At 42.8% G+C, this 17,354-nt stretch overlaps 2 protein-coding genes across 3 annotated transcripts; both read right to left on the reverse strand.

Annotated features, from left to right (window-relative positions):
- Positions 1-2,272: 2,272 nt before the first annotated feature.
- LOC133885440 (uncharacterized) lies at positions 2,273-3,667 on the reverse strand. 2 transcript variants are annotated; one of them, XM_062325157.1, is made up of 2 exons: positions 2,594-3,667; positions 2,273-2,495 (listed from the first exon to the last, which is right to left on the reverse strand). In XM_062325157.1, exon 1 carries the CDS (start codon positions 3,664-3,666, stop codon positions 2,695-2,697), a length of 972 nt encoding a protein of 323 aa, XP_062181141.1. In that variant the 5' UTR covers position 3,667; the 3' UTR covers positions 2,273-2,495; positions 2,594-2,694. The 2 variants fall into 2 exon arrangements, with proteins under 2 accessions (XP_062181141.1, XP_062181140.1); XM_062325156.1 differs by having other exon boundaries at positions 2,273-2,502; positions 2,585-3,667.
- Positions 3,668-11,776: 8,109 nt separating this feature from the next.
- On the reverse strand, positions 11,777-15,995 carry LOC133885480 (uncharacterized). Its single transcript, XM_062325201.1, has 6 exons — positions 15,786-15,995; positions 14,374-14,510; positions 13,765-13,825; positions 13,506-13,671; positions 12,820-12,908; positions 11,777-12,204 (listed from the first exon to the last, which is right to left on the reverse strand). Exons 1-6 carry the CDS (start codon positions 15,835-15,837, stop codon positions 12,086-12,088), a joined length of 624 nt encoding a protein of 207 aa, XP_062181185.1. The 5' UTR covers positions 15,838-15,995; the 3' UTR covers positions 11,777-12,085.
- Between the last annotated feature and the right edge of the window lie 1,359 nt (positions 15,996-17,354).

Here is a 17,354-nt window from a genome sequence, read left to right on the forward strand (position 1 = left end):
CCGGCAAGTCTCTCTCGCTCCCGATCCCTCGGGCCGCCTTGTCACTTGCACCGGCATCCCCTTCGCTTGACTTTGTCAACACGCCGTCTCCATCCGCCTTCGATGCTTTGCTTGACCTCCACGTGTTCAGCTAGGATCACCCTTGACTCCGCCCGGCCTCCTTGATCGTCTGGCACCAAGCACTCCGCTTGGCCCCGATCATCCCGCCGTCGATCGCCAAGTTGCATCCATCACCTGCACACCATGAGACAAGCAAACACATATCTCCAATTCCAATTCCAATTAGTCTATAATTATTATGCTCAAATAAAATCTCAAATCAATTCAAATCACATCAAAGCTCATGCAAAACCGAAGACTATCAAACCAAATAAATGACAATATCAATCACTCATCACAAGAAAATCAAGACACATTTCAACTTATTTTCTCAGCTGGATCATCCGATATACACTTTAAATCTTGCTTCTATACTAAAATACTCCAGCGTGAAACCTTTAGAGTGTTGGACCATCAGGCAAGTTCACTTTTTTAACACCCGAATCATCCAATATTGCAAATTTTTCTGAACTCAGAGAAGAATGCCAACTCCGTTTTCTGTGCAACTTTGATTACTCATGATCATAATTATAATACATAAACATGCCCATACAATTATCAAACCAAATTATCAATATTGTCGATCACTCATCAAATATAAACTAAAATATATTCTAAATTAGTTTCTCACAAAGATACAATCACTCCGTAGCTTTCACGAAAACCCGGCCCGAAGAATGATTGAGCGTGCTCGCACTTAGTTTTGGCCGCCAAACTTTGACGACGATCGCCATTGATCCCTATCCTGATTGGAACTGAGCTGAACCATGCAAGTAGAGGAGAAGGACATGTGTTCAGGAAACCACGGAGCTGATCCCTCAAACCCTGGCACGAAACTCCTGCTCCTAGGTTTTGGCCACATTGTTCCTTTCGCGCAGCGCATAACGGCGCACGCGCGGATCGCGTTCGGGTGCCCCTGGAATCTGAGCGTTTTGGTGGATGATTTTGTCACCCACCAGAAACCGAAAGTCAGGTTTCAGTTCTTCCAATTGGACTTCCGCAACACCAAGAATCTTTAAGAAGATGCGGTCATTTTTAGATGCTGATCTACACTCCATCCACACAACGGAAAGAAAATCTCCAAAGCAGTGATGTCTCCATTCTTTCTCTCACCCACAGGGATTAATAAACTAAAAAAAACAGAGGCTGAAGATCTTACTGCACTTAAAGGGATATCACCAGAAGATATGGTGAGGTTTGCCTGGCCACTTTGGCTCAAGCGCCATTTCTCCCTTTCCCAGATCTGGAAGCAACCCAGCTTGCTGGAAATCTGCAGCTCAGATATGGCCAGGACCACTGAGGCATTAGGTGTGAGATCCAGAGTGATTAGAAGGCCACCAGATAAGGTACTGGCGCCATCCATTTTTCCCTAATAGCCAACCATTTTGGCCAGGTTATCAGAACATGAAATTCAAAAGGCATGACAAGGAGGTTTCCTCCTTGCTTCAAAATGCGATTTGCTCACCGAAAAATCTTGAAGTCAATTAGTTACACTGGTTCTACAGAGAAGTGCCTTCGTGCTCTAAGAAAAGACTACCAAAGGTGCATATGATCCCTTCCTGAAAACATAACTATACATATTTAACTCCACATTGGCTTCAAAGATTTGTACAATTTTCTTTTCAGAGAGCGTAAAGGCGCTTCTGGAAGTGTGATTTCCGGCGCTTTTCTGGCCCGACCAAACTATGCTCGCATCATGACCTCTCATCTTGTACAGTTCAAATGCAGATATGGCTTCAAAGATTTGCATCTCGGCTTTGCTTCCGCTCTGCACTAAAGACGAAGACTGTAGCAGATCAATGTACAGTGTTGTGAGACCAGTTGTTTTTAGCAAAGATGAAATTGGCAATGCTTGTCAGGAAGGATAGCAACAACACCGTGCTTGTTCCTTTCATAGCTACTGTTGTTTGTACGGCAGAAATGCATATGATATATGGTGTGTACATTTCTGTCAGCTGGTTGATGCTGGCATCGATGTGGCTCCTGAATTGAGACAGTCGATCAGAAGAACACGGCGGCATGCCGATCGCAGATCTAGAGGATAATCGCGTGCGACCTATCATGCCAACCGACAATATTACATCAATCACACAGTAGAACTGATGGCTCTGCCCAGGAACACACACGCACGCGAACGCGAGGTAGAAGAAGCATAGTAGATTTTCCGGCGACGAACTCGCCTGTATCTTTTTCTACCAAAACATGGAGGAGTACTAGGCTACTTATAGCCAAGGACATGCCACGGAGCTCGCCTCCATGCCGGCCTTCGCGCCATGATCCGCAGGACTTGCGCAGCAATCACCGTGAGCCACTTGCTCATCCGGACGACGCGGCTTCCACCGTTTGAATCGGCGCCACCCACACCACTCCATCCAACAGCCTGAACTCTATCCAAACTAGCACCTAACTCCCTGAGCCAGCACGCTACGCGAACACGGCCTCGCACCGCAGCTCGCCTGCATGGCGCGGGACATGAACACAACACACACGACACCACCACGACGCGGCACACAGACACACACGCCATGGACACTACTTGTCGTGGTTTATTTCTAACAATCACCCCCTAAACCACGACACCCCCGTACGCCCAACCTACAGGAGCGTCGGCTCGTCGTCGACGTCGGCGAGGAGGGCCCTTTCCTTCTTCTTCCCACGGCAGTCCTTGGCCCTGTGGCCGCGCTCGCCGCACTCGAAGCATCGCCCTCGGTAGCGGCTCCCGCCACGCCTACTCCCCGAGCTCGTGCTGCCGCGATCGTCATCGTCGTCGTTGTCACTGTGGTCATCGTTCCGGCGACCACGCCTCTCGTCGCTGTCGCGACGTGCTCCTTCGCCACCGCACGCCCGCTGCTTGCCATCGCGCTGGCGCCGGCGATCCTCCCACTGCTCCTCAGTGAGCAGCAGGCGCCCGACGCCGTCCGCAGCCGACTCGACGACGCTGCCGCATCGCTCCTCCGCCACGCGCAGCCGCCCGACGAGCTCCTCAAGCGACATTTTCTTCAGGTCGCCGAACATCTCGATGGTGCACGCGATCTGGTTGTACTTTGACGGTACAACACGCAGCATCTTCTTGACGACGCGCTCCTCCTCCATCTTCTCCCCGAGTCCGCGCAGCTCCGCGGCGAGGGAGTCGATCCGCACGGCGAAGTCATCAATCGCCTCGCCGTCCTTGAACGCCGCGAGCTCGAACTGCTTGAGGAGGTACTGCGCCTTGGCCTCCTGCACGCGCGCATCGCCCATTCTCAAGGACTTTACCGCCGCCCACGCCTCCTTCGCGCTCTTCTTCGCGGCGAGCCCGGACTTCATCTCCGGCGGCACCCCGCGCAGGATGACGGCCAACGCCCTTCGATCCTTGCCGCGCTCGGCGTTGCCTGCCTCCACGGCATCCCAAAGCTCCATGCCCTCCAGGTTGACTTGCATCTCGAGCGCCCACTCGTGGTAGTTCGTCTTCGACAGCTTCGGAATCTCTCCCGTGCTGCCGATGTTGGAAACGACGCGCTCCACCACGACGTGACGCGGCGAGTCGTCCTCACCGGAGCCTGAGCCCTTTTTCGACGAAGTCGACATCTTCTCCGGCTCTGGTACCAATGCCCAGGAACACACACACGCACGCGAACGCGAGGTAGAAGAAGCACAGTAGATTTTCCGGCGACGAACTCGCCTGTATCTTTTTCTACCAAAACATGGAGGAGTACTAGGCTACTTATAGCCAAGGACATGCCACGGAGCTCGCCTCCATGCCGGCCTTCGCGCCATGATCCGCAGGACTTGCGCAGCAATCACCGTGAGCCACTTGCTCATCCGGACGACGTGGCTTCCACCGTTTGAATCGGCGCCACCCACACCACTCCATCCAACAGCCTGAACTCTATCCAAACTAGCACCTAACTCCCTGAGCCAGCACGCTACGCGAACACGGCCTCGCACCGCAGCTCGCCTGCATGGCGCGGGACATGAACACAACACACACGACACCACCACGACGCGGCACACAGACACACACGCCATGGACACTACTTGTCGTGGTTTATTTCTAACAAGAACAGTGTGCTTACCAGTATGTTCCGGTAATCGCCTGCCTTTTCTCTGCGAAAACGATGTCACGGCATTTAGGAGTTAGGAGTTGCTGGAGATCGAATCCAAAAGTTAATATCAAGAACAGTTCACGCTGGAGCAAATGAAGCTCCAAAGAGCTATCTGAATTCTACTGCTTGGTTCTGTTGTTCAACCTCTCCTGAAAGAATACTGAATTCTTGAGCCAAAATGTAAACACCATGACGTCGCCAAAATTAAGCAGAGATGAACTCAGAGATGCAAGAGACGTTCGAGAAAACAAAAGGTAAGAGCATGGATCTTAGCTTGCAAAGTGAGAACTGCTGATGAGTGATGAGGATGAGAGAAACCGGCCCGGCCGCGACGCGCTGGTGAGGCTTGGGCATCACCTGGTGAGGTATGGTGAGACAGTTTGTGCTCGGTGGAGAAGATGGGCACATGAAGAACCATCCGTCCACCCATCCAGGGTTGGTGAGCTCAGAGAAGGAGCATGGCGGCATTGGATGGTAATGCACGTGCCCTGCTTCTCCACCATGCACAGCCACCATCTAGCTATCTCTTATGTATCTCCATTGCCAGGAGGAGCCAAGAAAGAGGATTGGACATGTGCTCTGAGCTGCTCAGATTCACTCCACTCCCTTGCTTGTATTTATAGAGCAAGGATTTACTCCCGTGGGTGCTACTATAGGGAGCATCTGTCTGTCTGTCTCTCTCTTTCACACACACAGACACAGCTGCTTATACAGGAGTACCCACTGACATACATACACATAGCCGGCAGTTGCCAGTTGGTCACTGTAGCTACGAGAGTTGATGTGAAGTACCTCCGATTGCAAATGTAAGTCGTTTTAGACTTCTGTATATGGATTAATAAAATAAATCAAATGACCTTGTTATTCTTTACTTATTTATTTGTGAGAGTGGTAGTATTTATTAAATAAGGGTAAGAAGGGAATAAAAGAGAAAAAAATACATAGAAATTTGAGAATAACTTATATTTAGAGAATAATTAAGGAGGTTAAAACGAACATTTGCAATCAGAAGGAGTAACTAATTGGCAAAGCGTTGCTGTGGAGTGAATGTGTCGGACCTATATGCGAAGGCAGTAATTGCTTGCATCTGCATTTCTTCAGACAACAATCAGCTACTCTTTCTCTGGTCACAAATTCTCTCCGTCTTTGACAACGACACGGTCTCCTTTGGTCACTTTTTCTATAGGAATGTATTCATAAAATCCAATAAGCTTTGAAAAACTATTATACCGTGCGACGTCATGTCACCAGTTGCACGTCACTCTGACATGCGTGCAGCTACCAGCTGTATCGAATTAGGCTCGACCGAGTAGAGTAATTAGCATTGTTACAAGCATACGTCTTGTGCCATGGCTGGGCGTGGACATCCACTCTGAATGTACAGGTAGAGGTAGTAGCGGTAGTACAGACTACAGAGTCCTGCTGTCTCTGTCCTTGAGCCTCAGCGTGCTGCGACTGCAAGCGAGCCTTGCTTGTTCCTAGTGGGATGACACAGAGAGAATTACCAATAAGAAATTTTTTGTTCCTCTTTTCCGGCCCAGGCCTGTGTGCGATAGAGAGAGGGGGAGAGGGCAGGCACGAATGAGAGAGACCACGCACCGATGAGTGCTGGGTTGCAGGGGGCAAGGAGGGAAAGCTGGCGTCCCATCACTGCCATGAGGAAGTCATAATTCAGTGGCCGTGACACGGCGCGGAGAGGAGTGATGGCTGATGAGGCCGCGCGCGGTGGTGGGTGCCGTCGGTTGGGGGACACCAGCTAGCCGGCCCAGGCGGTGCGATCCGAGACAGCAGATGAATCCAACCATTTCTCCCCCGATCAGATCATGCGTCGCTGCCTTAATTCCTGGCGTCACAGCGCTGTGATCAGAATTTTGCCCTCTTAGACCAGATGATTTGCCCGCCAGTGGTTTCTTGGCGCAGAAAAAACGATAGCATGATCCACCGGGCTGTCTCATCGCGCACAGGCAGTGTGAAACACCCAACTGGCTGCCCTGCCGTTTCCGGCGATAAAAAAGCGGCTTTCGGCAGCATACAATTTGGCCCATACGCTTGACCGACAAAATCCAGTACATGTATGATGGTATCTTCCATTTCGCTACATCCACACGTGGACGATATAAAACCATATCTTCCATGGCTTTAATCGATTGATTAACCCCTGCACATGCGCGCTCTCGTCTCGACTCTTGATCGATTTAGTTGTGCGTCGTGGGACTAGCGTGCGCGCGTAGCGGTTTGTAGGTAACTCGTAAGGTCAATTGCCAACAGCGCAAATGGATGCCCGTGATTACTTTTCAGTCAATTATTAACTTCACAATTTTGGGCATATGTAATCCCGATACAATGTATGCACTCGAGTTAAATAAATGCATCTTAGATAGGTTTGAACTCGCTAGTTAGGGTACAAGTTTATTGGGATCTAACTGAGGAGGGAGGGGACGGTGGGTGCGGTTGGTGAGAGACGATGATTGGGCCTGTAAGTGTTGTTGGGGAAGTAAGGAGGTGCTGATGGTAATGGAAGGAGTCAAACGAGAAGAATGGTCATGTCCGTCTAAGACGGTAGATGGCGGCGGGTCAATTGGGAGTGGGGTGGTGATAACCATGGTTAGATGTACTTCATGGCAATGATTTGGGTAGGTTTTATATTGATGTTAGATTATCCTCACTATTGGATCTTCATCCAAGGGATCTGAAAGTGATCCATTAAGGACCAAAGATAACTGAAATGTGTTAGTCAGTCATGTTACTATCTTTGTTCTTAAATAGATATTATTTTAAAAACTTGATTTTATTCTCAAACAGATGTTGATTTAAGTTTTTAAGGTAATATTTTAGTGTCATATTTAGAGACAGAGTTAGGATTTTAACAGGGGAGGGGGAATCACCCAAATCAACCATGACCTCGGAAGAAATATCATAGGAATATATAGTCTCCAATGAGGCGTGAAAAACAAAGCATAACAATATATGTTCGGCAATGCAAAAGGCAATTTCATGCATGTTAGGTCTCACATGACACATATAACAAAATACGGCAACGTACAGAAAATATACTGAAATTGCATGAAAGAGAAAATAGACTAGATTGTAACACTTTTTGCATAGCAATACCATCACATCTATTTGCCATGTATACTGCAGCAAATAATAACGAATTAGTTCTTTTTGTAGATTCTTCTATAACACAAATCGGAGAGGCAAGACCCTAGACAGGCACGTATTATTAGAATCAAGATTGAGAGATCAACATGTGCCTTGGTAGTTTTGCGCCTTTAATTTGGCGCATCGGCAATGGCCGGGCGGCTGCGTAGCAGGGCCAGGTCGGTGGTTTCAATTAGCCGAAGGATGGCCGTGACCACCGTGACAGGAGGAATCCACCATACAACGACAAAGGGCAATGGAATAAGCCAGAATCATTTGGCTGTCTAGTGGTTCGATGGGTAACATGAATAGGAGAAATTGTATTGGGTTTAATCTATTATTCAGGCCTGTGTTCTGTCTAGGAAAAAACATGAGGGGGGGGGGGACATTAGACAGTGATTACCTAAGTATTAGCTAGTCCTACCAAAAAAGAAATTTATTAGGAGAAATCGAGAGAGAAAAATATATTATAGATAAAAGAAGCTAAAAACTAAAACGATATATAAAAGAGAACTGATATAGTAAATGATAGGAGAGGAGGCCAATCATCGGATGCCATTTACACTAACATCCAAGTGGTCATTTCACCATCATATCGAGCCCCGTTTGATGCCGTTCAATTAAGCTAGTAAACACAATGCAAATTAGTACACCAGTGAAGCTATTTTCATCTGGCGTTATTGAAAATTTATTTTCTGACATACAACTTTGACCGCTATTTTATAATTTCACAGAAATATATGCTAATAAAACTATATTTTTAGAAAACAAATTTTAGGACAAATCAAGAAATATGATTTTCACACAACTAACCTTTGTAGTTTTAAATATATTAGTGATCAACTTTAGAAAGTTTCAGGACCGAGTAGTTGGTTCTGCATATGTGCCAATTCCAGGCTTACTTTTGTTGCCCGTCGCATGAGTGCTCATGCCTATGCACAGCTCTTGAAATACACTGTGACAGTATTACTACTTTTCAAAAGTGTTACAGGCAAGAGAGACAGGAGTTGGTGGATCTGATATATTAATATTGCTGTGTCGCTCGGAAATAGATCTTCATCACTACATGAGATCCGGAGATTAGGCAGCTTTTGGAGTTCTTAAACAAAGGGCGTTATTAGTCGTCTGTGTTAGGAAAAAGAATCTCCACGGGCCTAAAAACTAATAAGCGTGCCAAAAGTACGCCTCTGCGCATGACGGAACGCAATGAGAATGGGCGTGTGACATGCGATTATTCGATGATCTGACAGTTGGATGGAAAACAGCAATAGCACGGAAAAACAGTCTTAGACTTTACGCAAAAGATGTAGGGTGGTGAGAAGGGGCCTCAAGACGATTGCTTTCACTGCTATTGGAAACGTTAAGGCCTCACTTTGAATCTGGGAGTACCGTAGAGACAAACACATTAGCACTACATTGATCTTCCCTGCGATAACTGCGTCTTTGTCATTGACGAAACATCTATGCTGAACAATGCCACTATTTTTTTTTTCACTACTTATACATAACACATATTATTGAGCCAAAATTTAGAGTACTCTCAGGGTTCGGTATTGTTGCTACTGTAGCAGTGGGCCCCACATATGTGTATGTATAGATATACAGCTATATATATACATATACGTATATATATACATATACGTATATATACATATACATATACGTATATATACACATATAATATAATTTTATTTTCGGAAAATTCTAAAAAAATATCAACAGGAATATTTGTTATATTAATAAATCAACTAAAATAATCTAAAATACAAAGAAAAATATATAAAACTCAAAAAATATAAAACAAATTTTGTTAGTTTCGTATTACTGTTGTCTACATGCTAAAATTATGTGCATGTATGAAAGTACTATTGTTTTCTCTATAATTAAGTGAATGCGTTAAATATTGATAAATTTATAAGTAAATATTGAGATATTCTAAATTAATTTTTTCCATGTTCTGTGAAAAAAAAAAGGGGCTTAACGCAAGCGTGCTAATCCGCCTAGTATTTGTCATCCATCCGTGAAAGCGCATTATGGGATTACTACCACCGTCAATGTCTTTTCGATCAATGCGCTTTCACAGGTTCCGGTGTCAGTTTTTTTCTCCAAGGACAATAATATCCATGCGTCTCCCTCCCTCGACCCACTGTCATGGTTCAGCTACCTTGTTGTCAACATTGCTGACAACTTGTTGCCGTGGCGCCACTGACCTTGTTTGTTGGCTCCCTACAATGGCATCATCAAAAGAGTCCAAGGAGAGGCGATCACCGACACCGGAGTGAGAGGAAGCAGATTGGCAGCAAGATGTGCCCAGATAGCGGGTGGTGACTCAGTCTAATAGACTCAACTACTGAAGGCATGGGCGCAAATAATCGAGCTTGATATGATGACGACTGTGAGCATGGCATATTTGTCCAAGCATTGAGCTTCGAGCACAGTGGTGTTAGAACTGAGCATGACATCTAACCTGAGCTTAACAATGTGAGATCGAAGCGCAACGGACAGTGGCAGGAGGTTGGAGAGGTGGTGATCAAGACTAGGTGTAAGATCAATGACTTTATCATTAGGTCAATACGATTTTAGTAATTAATGTTAATATAATTAATATGGTTAATATGATTTGTTAGTATGCAAGGTTTAACCTTATGGACGGTACGTGATGGATTTGGGGTTCTGAACATATCTAAGTGATAAACATCAATGTTAAATTGGAGCTTCATGAAGATATACAGACATGTTGTTTAGACAAACGATCATAGTGTTAAGGGCATTATTCTTGTAGATACTTTTATTTTTTTAGCTGTATTACCAAAATAGATTTGAGTTTAATAGCTTGATATAGTATCTTTATATTAATTACCTAGTAGATGATGCATACTAGGTTTGGCTAGCACTGATTGATTCAAAGAAGATCCAAGAAATCAAAGAACTAAAATGAAGCAAAGCCAGACAAAGGGAAGTGAAACTCAGACAAAGAGGAATGAATTGGACTTGTCCCATAAATTTGATTTTAATTAAATAGTGTTGAGCTCAAGACTTAAGTGGTGACATGTAGCTGTTCACAAGATATCCATAGAGTTTAAGGTCATCAAAATTATATTCTACAGTAAAAAGTTATACTCGACATATAAATTGTAAATTTTTAAAGTTCTACACACCGAATGATCATCGTCGTCGCTCATCCATCATCGTGGCCACCTACATGTCGCTCGCCCGTTGCGGATCCATCCTTGGCTGCACGGGAGAACAACAGATCCACATTGGTGGTGTCCGACTGTTGCTGCTACTAGCGTTTTACTATTACTGTTGGTGTGGTGGTGCTCTGCTAGTGGTGATGGTGTTCTACCCATCGCGTTTCATCTGTGTCGAAGTTGATCTTTAACTGCCCGTCTGTGGTGATCCTGATGTTTCTTTTGTATCTCAGTTATCTATAAATCTTCTTTTAGCACATAAGTTTTTAACCAAAACTATTTGTTGGATTTAACGTCTCATCTTATTTTATCCGGGACATGAATGATATCATAATCGAAAGGTCAATCTTTTGAGTGATAAATTATCAATTTAGTCTATATTTTGGATATTTTATGTCTTTCTCCTTCACCAACTCCACCACTCATGTGTCATTTACTTCATCGTCATTCGCTTCATCTTTTGGCAAGTAGCATCATCGTCGTGGTCACTTATGTAAATCTCATTTGTCTACTTTGATTCGTCAGGGTTGTTTAGGTTATACGTCCATTAAATTCATTTTTTATTGTAAGAGTTGCAAGTTTGGTAAATAGCTCAATTTCTATATTCTAGTAGTGTTTCTCATTTCTGCTAAACCTTTTGATCTTATCTATTTCGGTGTATGAGATCCTTCATCTTTTGCTTCAAAAGGTGAAGGTTATAGTTATTATATCATTTTTATTGATGATCACTCTGAATATACTTAGATTTATTTTATAAAATATCGCTCCTAATTATATTCTATATATCTATCTTTTGCCCATATAATTCATACTTGGTTTTCTATTATCATTAGGGTTTTTTTGCTAACTCAAAAGGAGAATACATATCTTCTACTTTTCCTCAGTTTCTCACATCCGATGGTACTCTTGCTCAGCTCTCATACCCTTGGACTCATGTTTAGAATGACGTTGCTAAATACAAACATCACCGTTTTATAAAGACTGCTTGCACACTCTTCATTATATCTTTTGTTCCTTCTTATTTCTAAAGAGAAACTATTTATACAGTGATTTATCTTATTAGTTAGTTATTTCAACAATTGTTTATCTTATTAACAATAGCCATCTTCAAACTAGGCTAAAAAATATCCTAGTGAGGCTCTTTTTAGTACTCTGATCATCTTCGAGTTTTCGGATGAACGTGCTACACCCGGCTTGACAAGCACCTCCATGAGTTGCATATTACTTGACATGAAAATCACTGCAGCCTTTCAATATATAAAAAAATATTTTTCTTGAGCATCTTCAGGAAAACATTAACATTTGTTTGTAGTGTGCAGGAGTTATGAACTTCATCTCAGTTTATTATTCGTGATTGAACTGTTACATTGACAGTGATCGCATGAGTGGTGGATTCAAGTATTTACACGACCTAAAAGCTCAACCAGAATACCCTTATCTACCAAACAGGAAGTGTGCCACCCCAAAAGCTCGAACAGTCCAGCACCGAAGCTTAAGTATTTTGTCCCTTCACAGATAACATGAAGGTTTCCGTAATGTTATACCCGTGAGATTAGCATTGAAGTATCACTATGAGCAGCACTTTGGAGGGGGCTCTTTCTCAGGCTCATCATCAATGATCAAAATTCCCTTCTTCGGATGAGGCGGTGACAAGCCATCAGCGCTGTTTTTTCTCTTCTCTAATAATCCTGCGTATCAATGGTCGTTAAGTAAATAGTAATTTACCACGAAAAAAATTGGTGCTTTAAAACAAACTACTAATCAATTACAGTAATGTAATTTTCCAATCCCCAAAATGTACAAACTTTTGTAAGAAAATATGTGTTATTCCAAAGTCCAATGCAGGTATCAACAATCAAAATGCCAATTTTTTGGTGGAAACTGTTTGAAACCCTGGTGAAAAGTCCTGCCAATGAGTAGGACAAAGCAAGATATGTACACCGATCAGCACCAAAATTAGGAGACATTGAGTGGTTAAAATACTTTATTGCAAAAATATATTTCTACTCATGCACAGTAGAAATAAAACAACAGAGATATATAATACATCAGCAGGGAGTGTTGGCCTGGAGGCAGTTTGGGTACACAAATAAGTCTGATCAACTGAGCCTGTGCGAGAGATCGACAGTGTGAACTGTGAAGAAACATGCAGTAATTCATTATTTAAATGCTACCAGTCATTGTCATATTCTAATTCAGTAGTTAGTTTATTACAAATTACAAGTGATGCCAGAAAAGTAGTGCCTAAAACAGCCAAAATTGGAAAGCCAAATATAAGCAAGACAATATCAAACAAAACTTACGTTTCGATATATCACTGAAGACGTCATCGATTCCAGTCCCTGCTTTGGCAGATGTAACAAAGAGACTTGCCCCAATACTTTCTGCATAGCTATAGAGGCATCAAAAGTTCCATGACAAAGAAACATCAGAACTATGAAAGGCCAAATAAATTCTAAAATAGTTGTAGTACTTTTGCCAATTGTAATATGTTGCAACTAGACTTACACATCAGATCTGTTAGACTGAAAACTTGTGCTCCAGGAAACACCCCCCCCCCACCCCCCTTTCTCTCTGTCCCTCTTGAGCACTAAGAACTTACAATTACACATGAAAGAGGCGGCACTCTAAAAACTTGGCCTCACAACCTAAACCCCAAATTTCAATACAAGGGAACAGAGCATCTCTAGAGCACTCTTTCTTTCACATTTGCTTCTTTTTGGCTTGAGCACCAAGAACTTGTATTCCACACAAGCAACTTAAAGAGGTGGCACTCTAAAAACTTGTCCGCAAAACCCAAATCCCAAATTTCAATACTAGGGACCTTGTCTGCACAGTTCTTTAAGAAAAAAACAGCAACCCTAGTTGTTATACTAGCTCTGTTTCATAATGACATAGTCAGCTCATAGAAAAGTTAGGTTGCAAATTGTGGAGACAAAATTACTAATACGGGACATGTGCTTAGCTCAAATGTAACAAAGAGAAATACCTTACTGCATCTTGAGTGTCTATGTTCTTCAATCTAACCAAATCACTTTTATTTGCTGCAATGGCCATAACAATATCTTTATTTGCCATTTGCTTAAGCTCTTTCACCCACTTTGTGACACGGAGAAAAGTATCACTATCTGTAATGTCATAAACTAATAGAGCAGCTGCAATGATGGAACATAAATGATGAGAAGAAATATCACTTGGGATCCGTATGGGCTAATTTACAGCTAAAATGAGTAATAAGAGGTTTGTACCATCTGCATCACGATAGTATATAGGACCTAGCGCGTGAAACTTCTCTTGCCCAGCTGTGTCCTGAATAACAATAAAGTACACTTACAAACAGTAAGATAGAATTCAAGTACTAAAAAAGCATCAAAGACCTTGCAAGAAATTAAAGGCGGCAGTAACTGGTAGCTACAAAAGCGGTTGTTGATGGCACAATAAAATTTCTTGTAAAACAGTTAAGATGTATGCACAGGATACTCTGAAGTTGTGTCAAGAATTTCAACAGTAAAAAGTACTAAGTTCTAACATTAGCATCTTCGCGAAAAATGAAGGTCAACTCAATTAATTGTAAAAAAACATCAGCATACTTAAGTTGAATAAGAGACGAACATCTTTAGTAATGACACAAAACTAACAGTTCAATAGTTGATGGAAAAGTAGGCACATAAAGAAAGCAGAACCTTTGCAGAAGCTTAATCAAGGTAAAACCACGTCTTATTATCTAAAACAAAACGATATGGTACCCAAAAAAAGGAAAAATAGAGAAATTCAACTGCAACTAAAAAAATAAAAACAATTTTCTTTACAAAAATGTGCTACTGAAATTAATGCATATCAAAGAGATGACAACGCACCCATATAGAGAGCGTAATAGGCACACCTTCAACAACAAGGCGCTTTGTCAAATAAGAGGCTTGAACTGTTGCTTCCTGTTTGTCTGAGAAGACATTATTCACATACCGCAGCACAAGAGATGTTTTCCCAACTCGCCCTATAACAAGGGAAAAGTGGTATCATAACAATAGTAAAGGTCAGAATTGCATGGAGAAATAGTTAAACATATAAGGCTGTACAGTTATAAACGAAATTACATGACCTGGGGTCACTTTGTCCTGATGACCTAACTTAAGTTTGCACTTTACACTCATCACCAGAACAAGCTAAAGTAAGGGTCCATTACTCAGAAAAATATTAAACAGCTTAAACACCACTTACATAGAAAAAAATTAAATAAATAAGGAAGCTTATAGGGTTTATGGGCTTACAAACTAAACCTAATAATTTGGACTACAGTAAACCCAATTTGAACCACAAGACACATCTTACGCCCTTACCTACTTGTCTAGTAATGCCAATGCATCACAGAAAGCACAAAGTTCTATACCTCCATCATTCAATAACCCAAACTATTGACCATCCTGAATCCTAATAATGTCATGCTACCTGCTGTTTTCAGACGAATTTCCTTTTCCCATTCTCCATCTGTAAATGATACCCACTTGTTGACAGACGTATCCAAATCAAGCTTGTACTTTTCTTCCTCTAATGCACCAATCCAGAGTTAACAACTTTTTAAGAAAATATCTACATGGTTTTATCCTTTAATCGAAATGAGATACATCTGGTCATCACATAAAGTCCATCTACTAGTCCTATAGTTGTTGGAATTTTCTTATAGAATGTTCAGAAAATTTCCAGTGCTGAGTTCTCCATAGTCCATACTAGAGGAAATAGATTGGATATTGGTGGGAGAAATATTTGGAGGCCCATCTGGCTTTGGTTGGCAAAGAGCTGTGGGAATTAATCTCATGTCAAAGATAGGCGAAATATCAACTTGCTTCCAACACGACCAAATGCTTCTAGCCCTAACACTCTCTCTAGTGCATAAGAACAACATACATCCATTTGCTTCACTCCTTCACTAAGCAGACCACTCAGTCTCACATCCCCTGAACTGCGCTACGCTTTCAGGCAAATGATCTGCTAAACTGGAAGCTACCAACATACATACTCACCATCGAATTAAAAAAAAAACTAGTGCTCTAAAAGTGCAATATAACTGCACGGGTACGACCTAACCCTAGCAAGACTTCAGCACGCACCAAAAGTGCTCTGAAACCGACAGCACGAGCGCGATTCGGCCAGAGTACGCAGCAATCCGCTACACTGTACTGGACGTAGACTGCAAGAACGGGATTTAGCGCAAATGCTCACGATTCAGCGAAGAGGAAGTGCTGGAGTGTTGGGGACCGGAAGGGAGCCGTACCGTCGCCGAGGAGGACGAGCTTGAAGGAGACGTTGGGTGGCCTCGAGCCCATCGGAGGCAGCTAGGTGGAGGCTCCCAGGAGCTTCCGGAAACTTCCAGATCGATCGCCCTCTGGACTTGGCGGTGCCGCTGAGAGGAGAAGTGGGAGACGGGGAAGAGATGGAAGGAAAGGGTCGGTGGACTCGCACGCACGTTTGTTTGGTCGTCGTTAGCGCTAGGGATTTAAGGCGAGCGAGCTTTGTGTGTTTGCAGGGTGCGGGCCGAGGCCATTTTTCTGCTTCTGCTACCGTGAGAAGATAGAAATTAGAAGTCAAAATAAATCCGGTTTTAAAAAAGTGATTTTTGAAAAAGTTAAAAGTTTACTTTTAAAATAAATTAAAGTTGAAAAACTCGCTGAGAAACATTTTTCTGAGACGCTATTTGTTTCGGATTGTAAAAGCTGGATTGCGATTAAAATCCAAAAGCTGAAACAAACAGTTTAATTGTAAAAGTTGAATTATGATCACAATCCAAAAGCTGAAACAAATAGCTGGTTGTAAAAGCTGAAAGATTGTAACAATCTAGCAATCCGTCTTCCACTAGATTGTAACAATCCACGATTCAACTTTTACAATCCAAATTTTACGATCTAATTTCTTACGATCTACAATCTACAAGCTGCTTTTCATAATTTCCAGCTGAAACAAACAGGCCTTGAGAAGCTATGTGCTAAATAGTCAAAAATTTATTATAGAAACAAACATCACATTTCCAAAAACAACTTTTTCAGATAAACTAAAACACATTTTTTGAAAAAAAAATCAAAAACAGAAACCTAAATAAACAGATCTAAGCCTATTTTATTTAGGGCTGAGATCGTTATTGGGCCCACGGGTAGGAAATTATGCCCTACAGGTAATTTTCCAGCACCGGTGCTTGCCATGTGCTTGTATCCGACTAGAAGCTAAAGTCAATGGAATCTCTAAGGCTTTATAATGAATGCTCGATGGTGGCATATTAAGCACCTTCATAAGCACTTCTTGCACCGTACATGCATGATGCCTCTACAGTGTATACCACCAATCTTACGTAGATAACATGTCGTGATAATCCCGTTACTGCCCACTAATCACAAAAAATTCAAAAGAACAACGCACAGACACAAAATATAGTCCGATATTGTTCCATTTTATCAATCAATGATTATGGATATAACTTAGGAACTCATTCTCTGCTTATTAGAGAAAGGAAGGACCTCTATCTTACCTTATCTTATATATCTAAACTTCGTGGAGTTCTCAGCCAAAGAGCCACTCCATGTCATCAAGGAAACGGCAGTTGGCAGAGGAGAACTAGCCACCAGATGTACCTCATGCGATGATTGTGTATAGCCCTTTCCAGAAGAGTCGGATATCAATACATGCAATCCGATCCTTCCACCTTAACTTCAATCGCAATTTCCCAATCCCCTCCCTGTTCGGCTTCCTCCTTCCTGCAGTGCCGCCTATGTCCACCCCGTGCAAGCCATCGCCTTCCCCACCAGCCTTCGCCAACCCTGTCACCCCCTTTGTTGCGCTCCTCTGCCTATCC

This window comes from Phragmites australis, chromosome 11, assembly GCF_958298935.1.
Source record: "Phragmites australis chromosome 11, lpPhrAust1.1, whole genome shotgun sequence".
Classification (NCBI taxonomy): Eukaryota; Viridiplantae; Streptophyta; class Magnoliopsida; order Poales; family Poaceae; genus Phragmites; species Phragmites australis.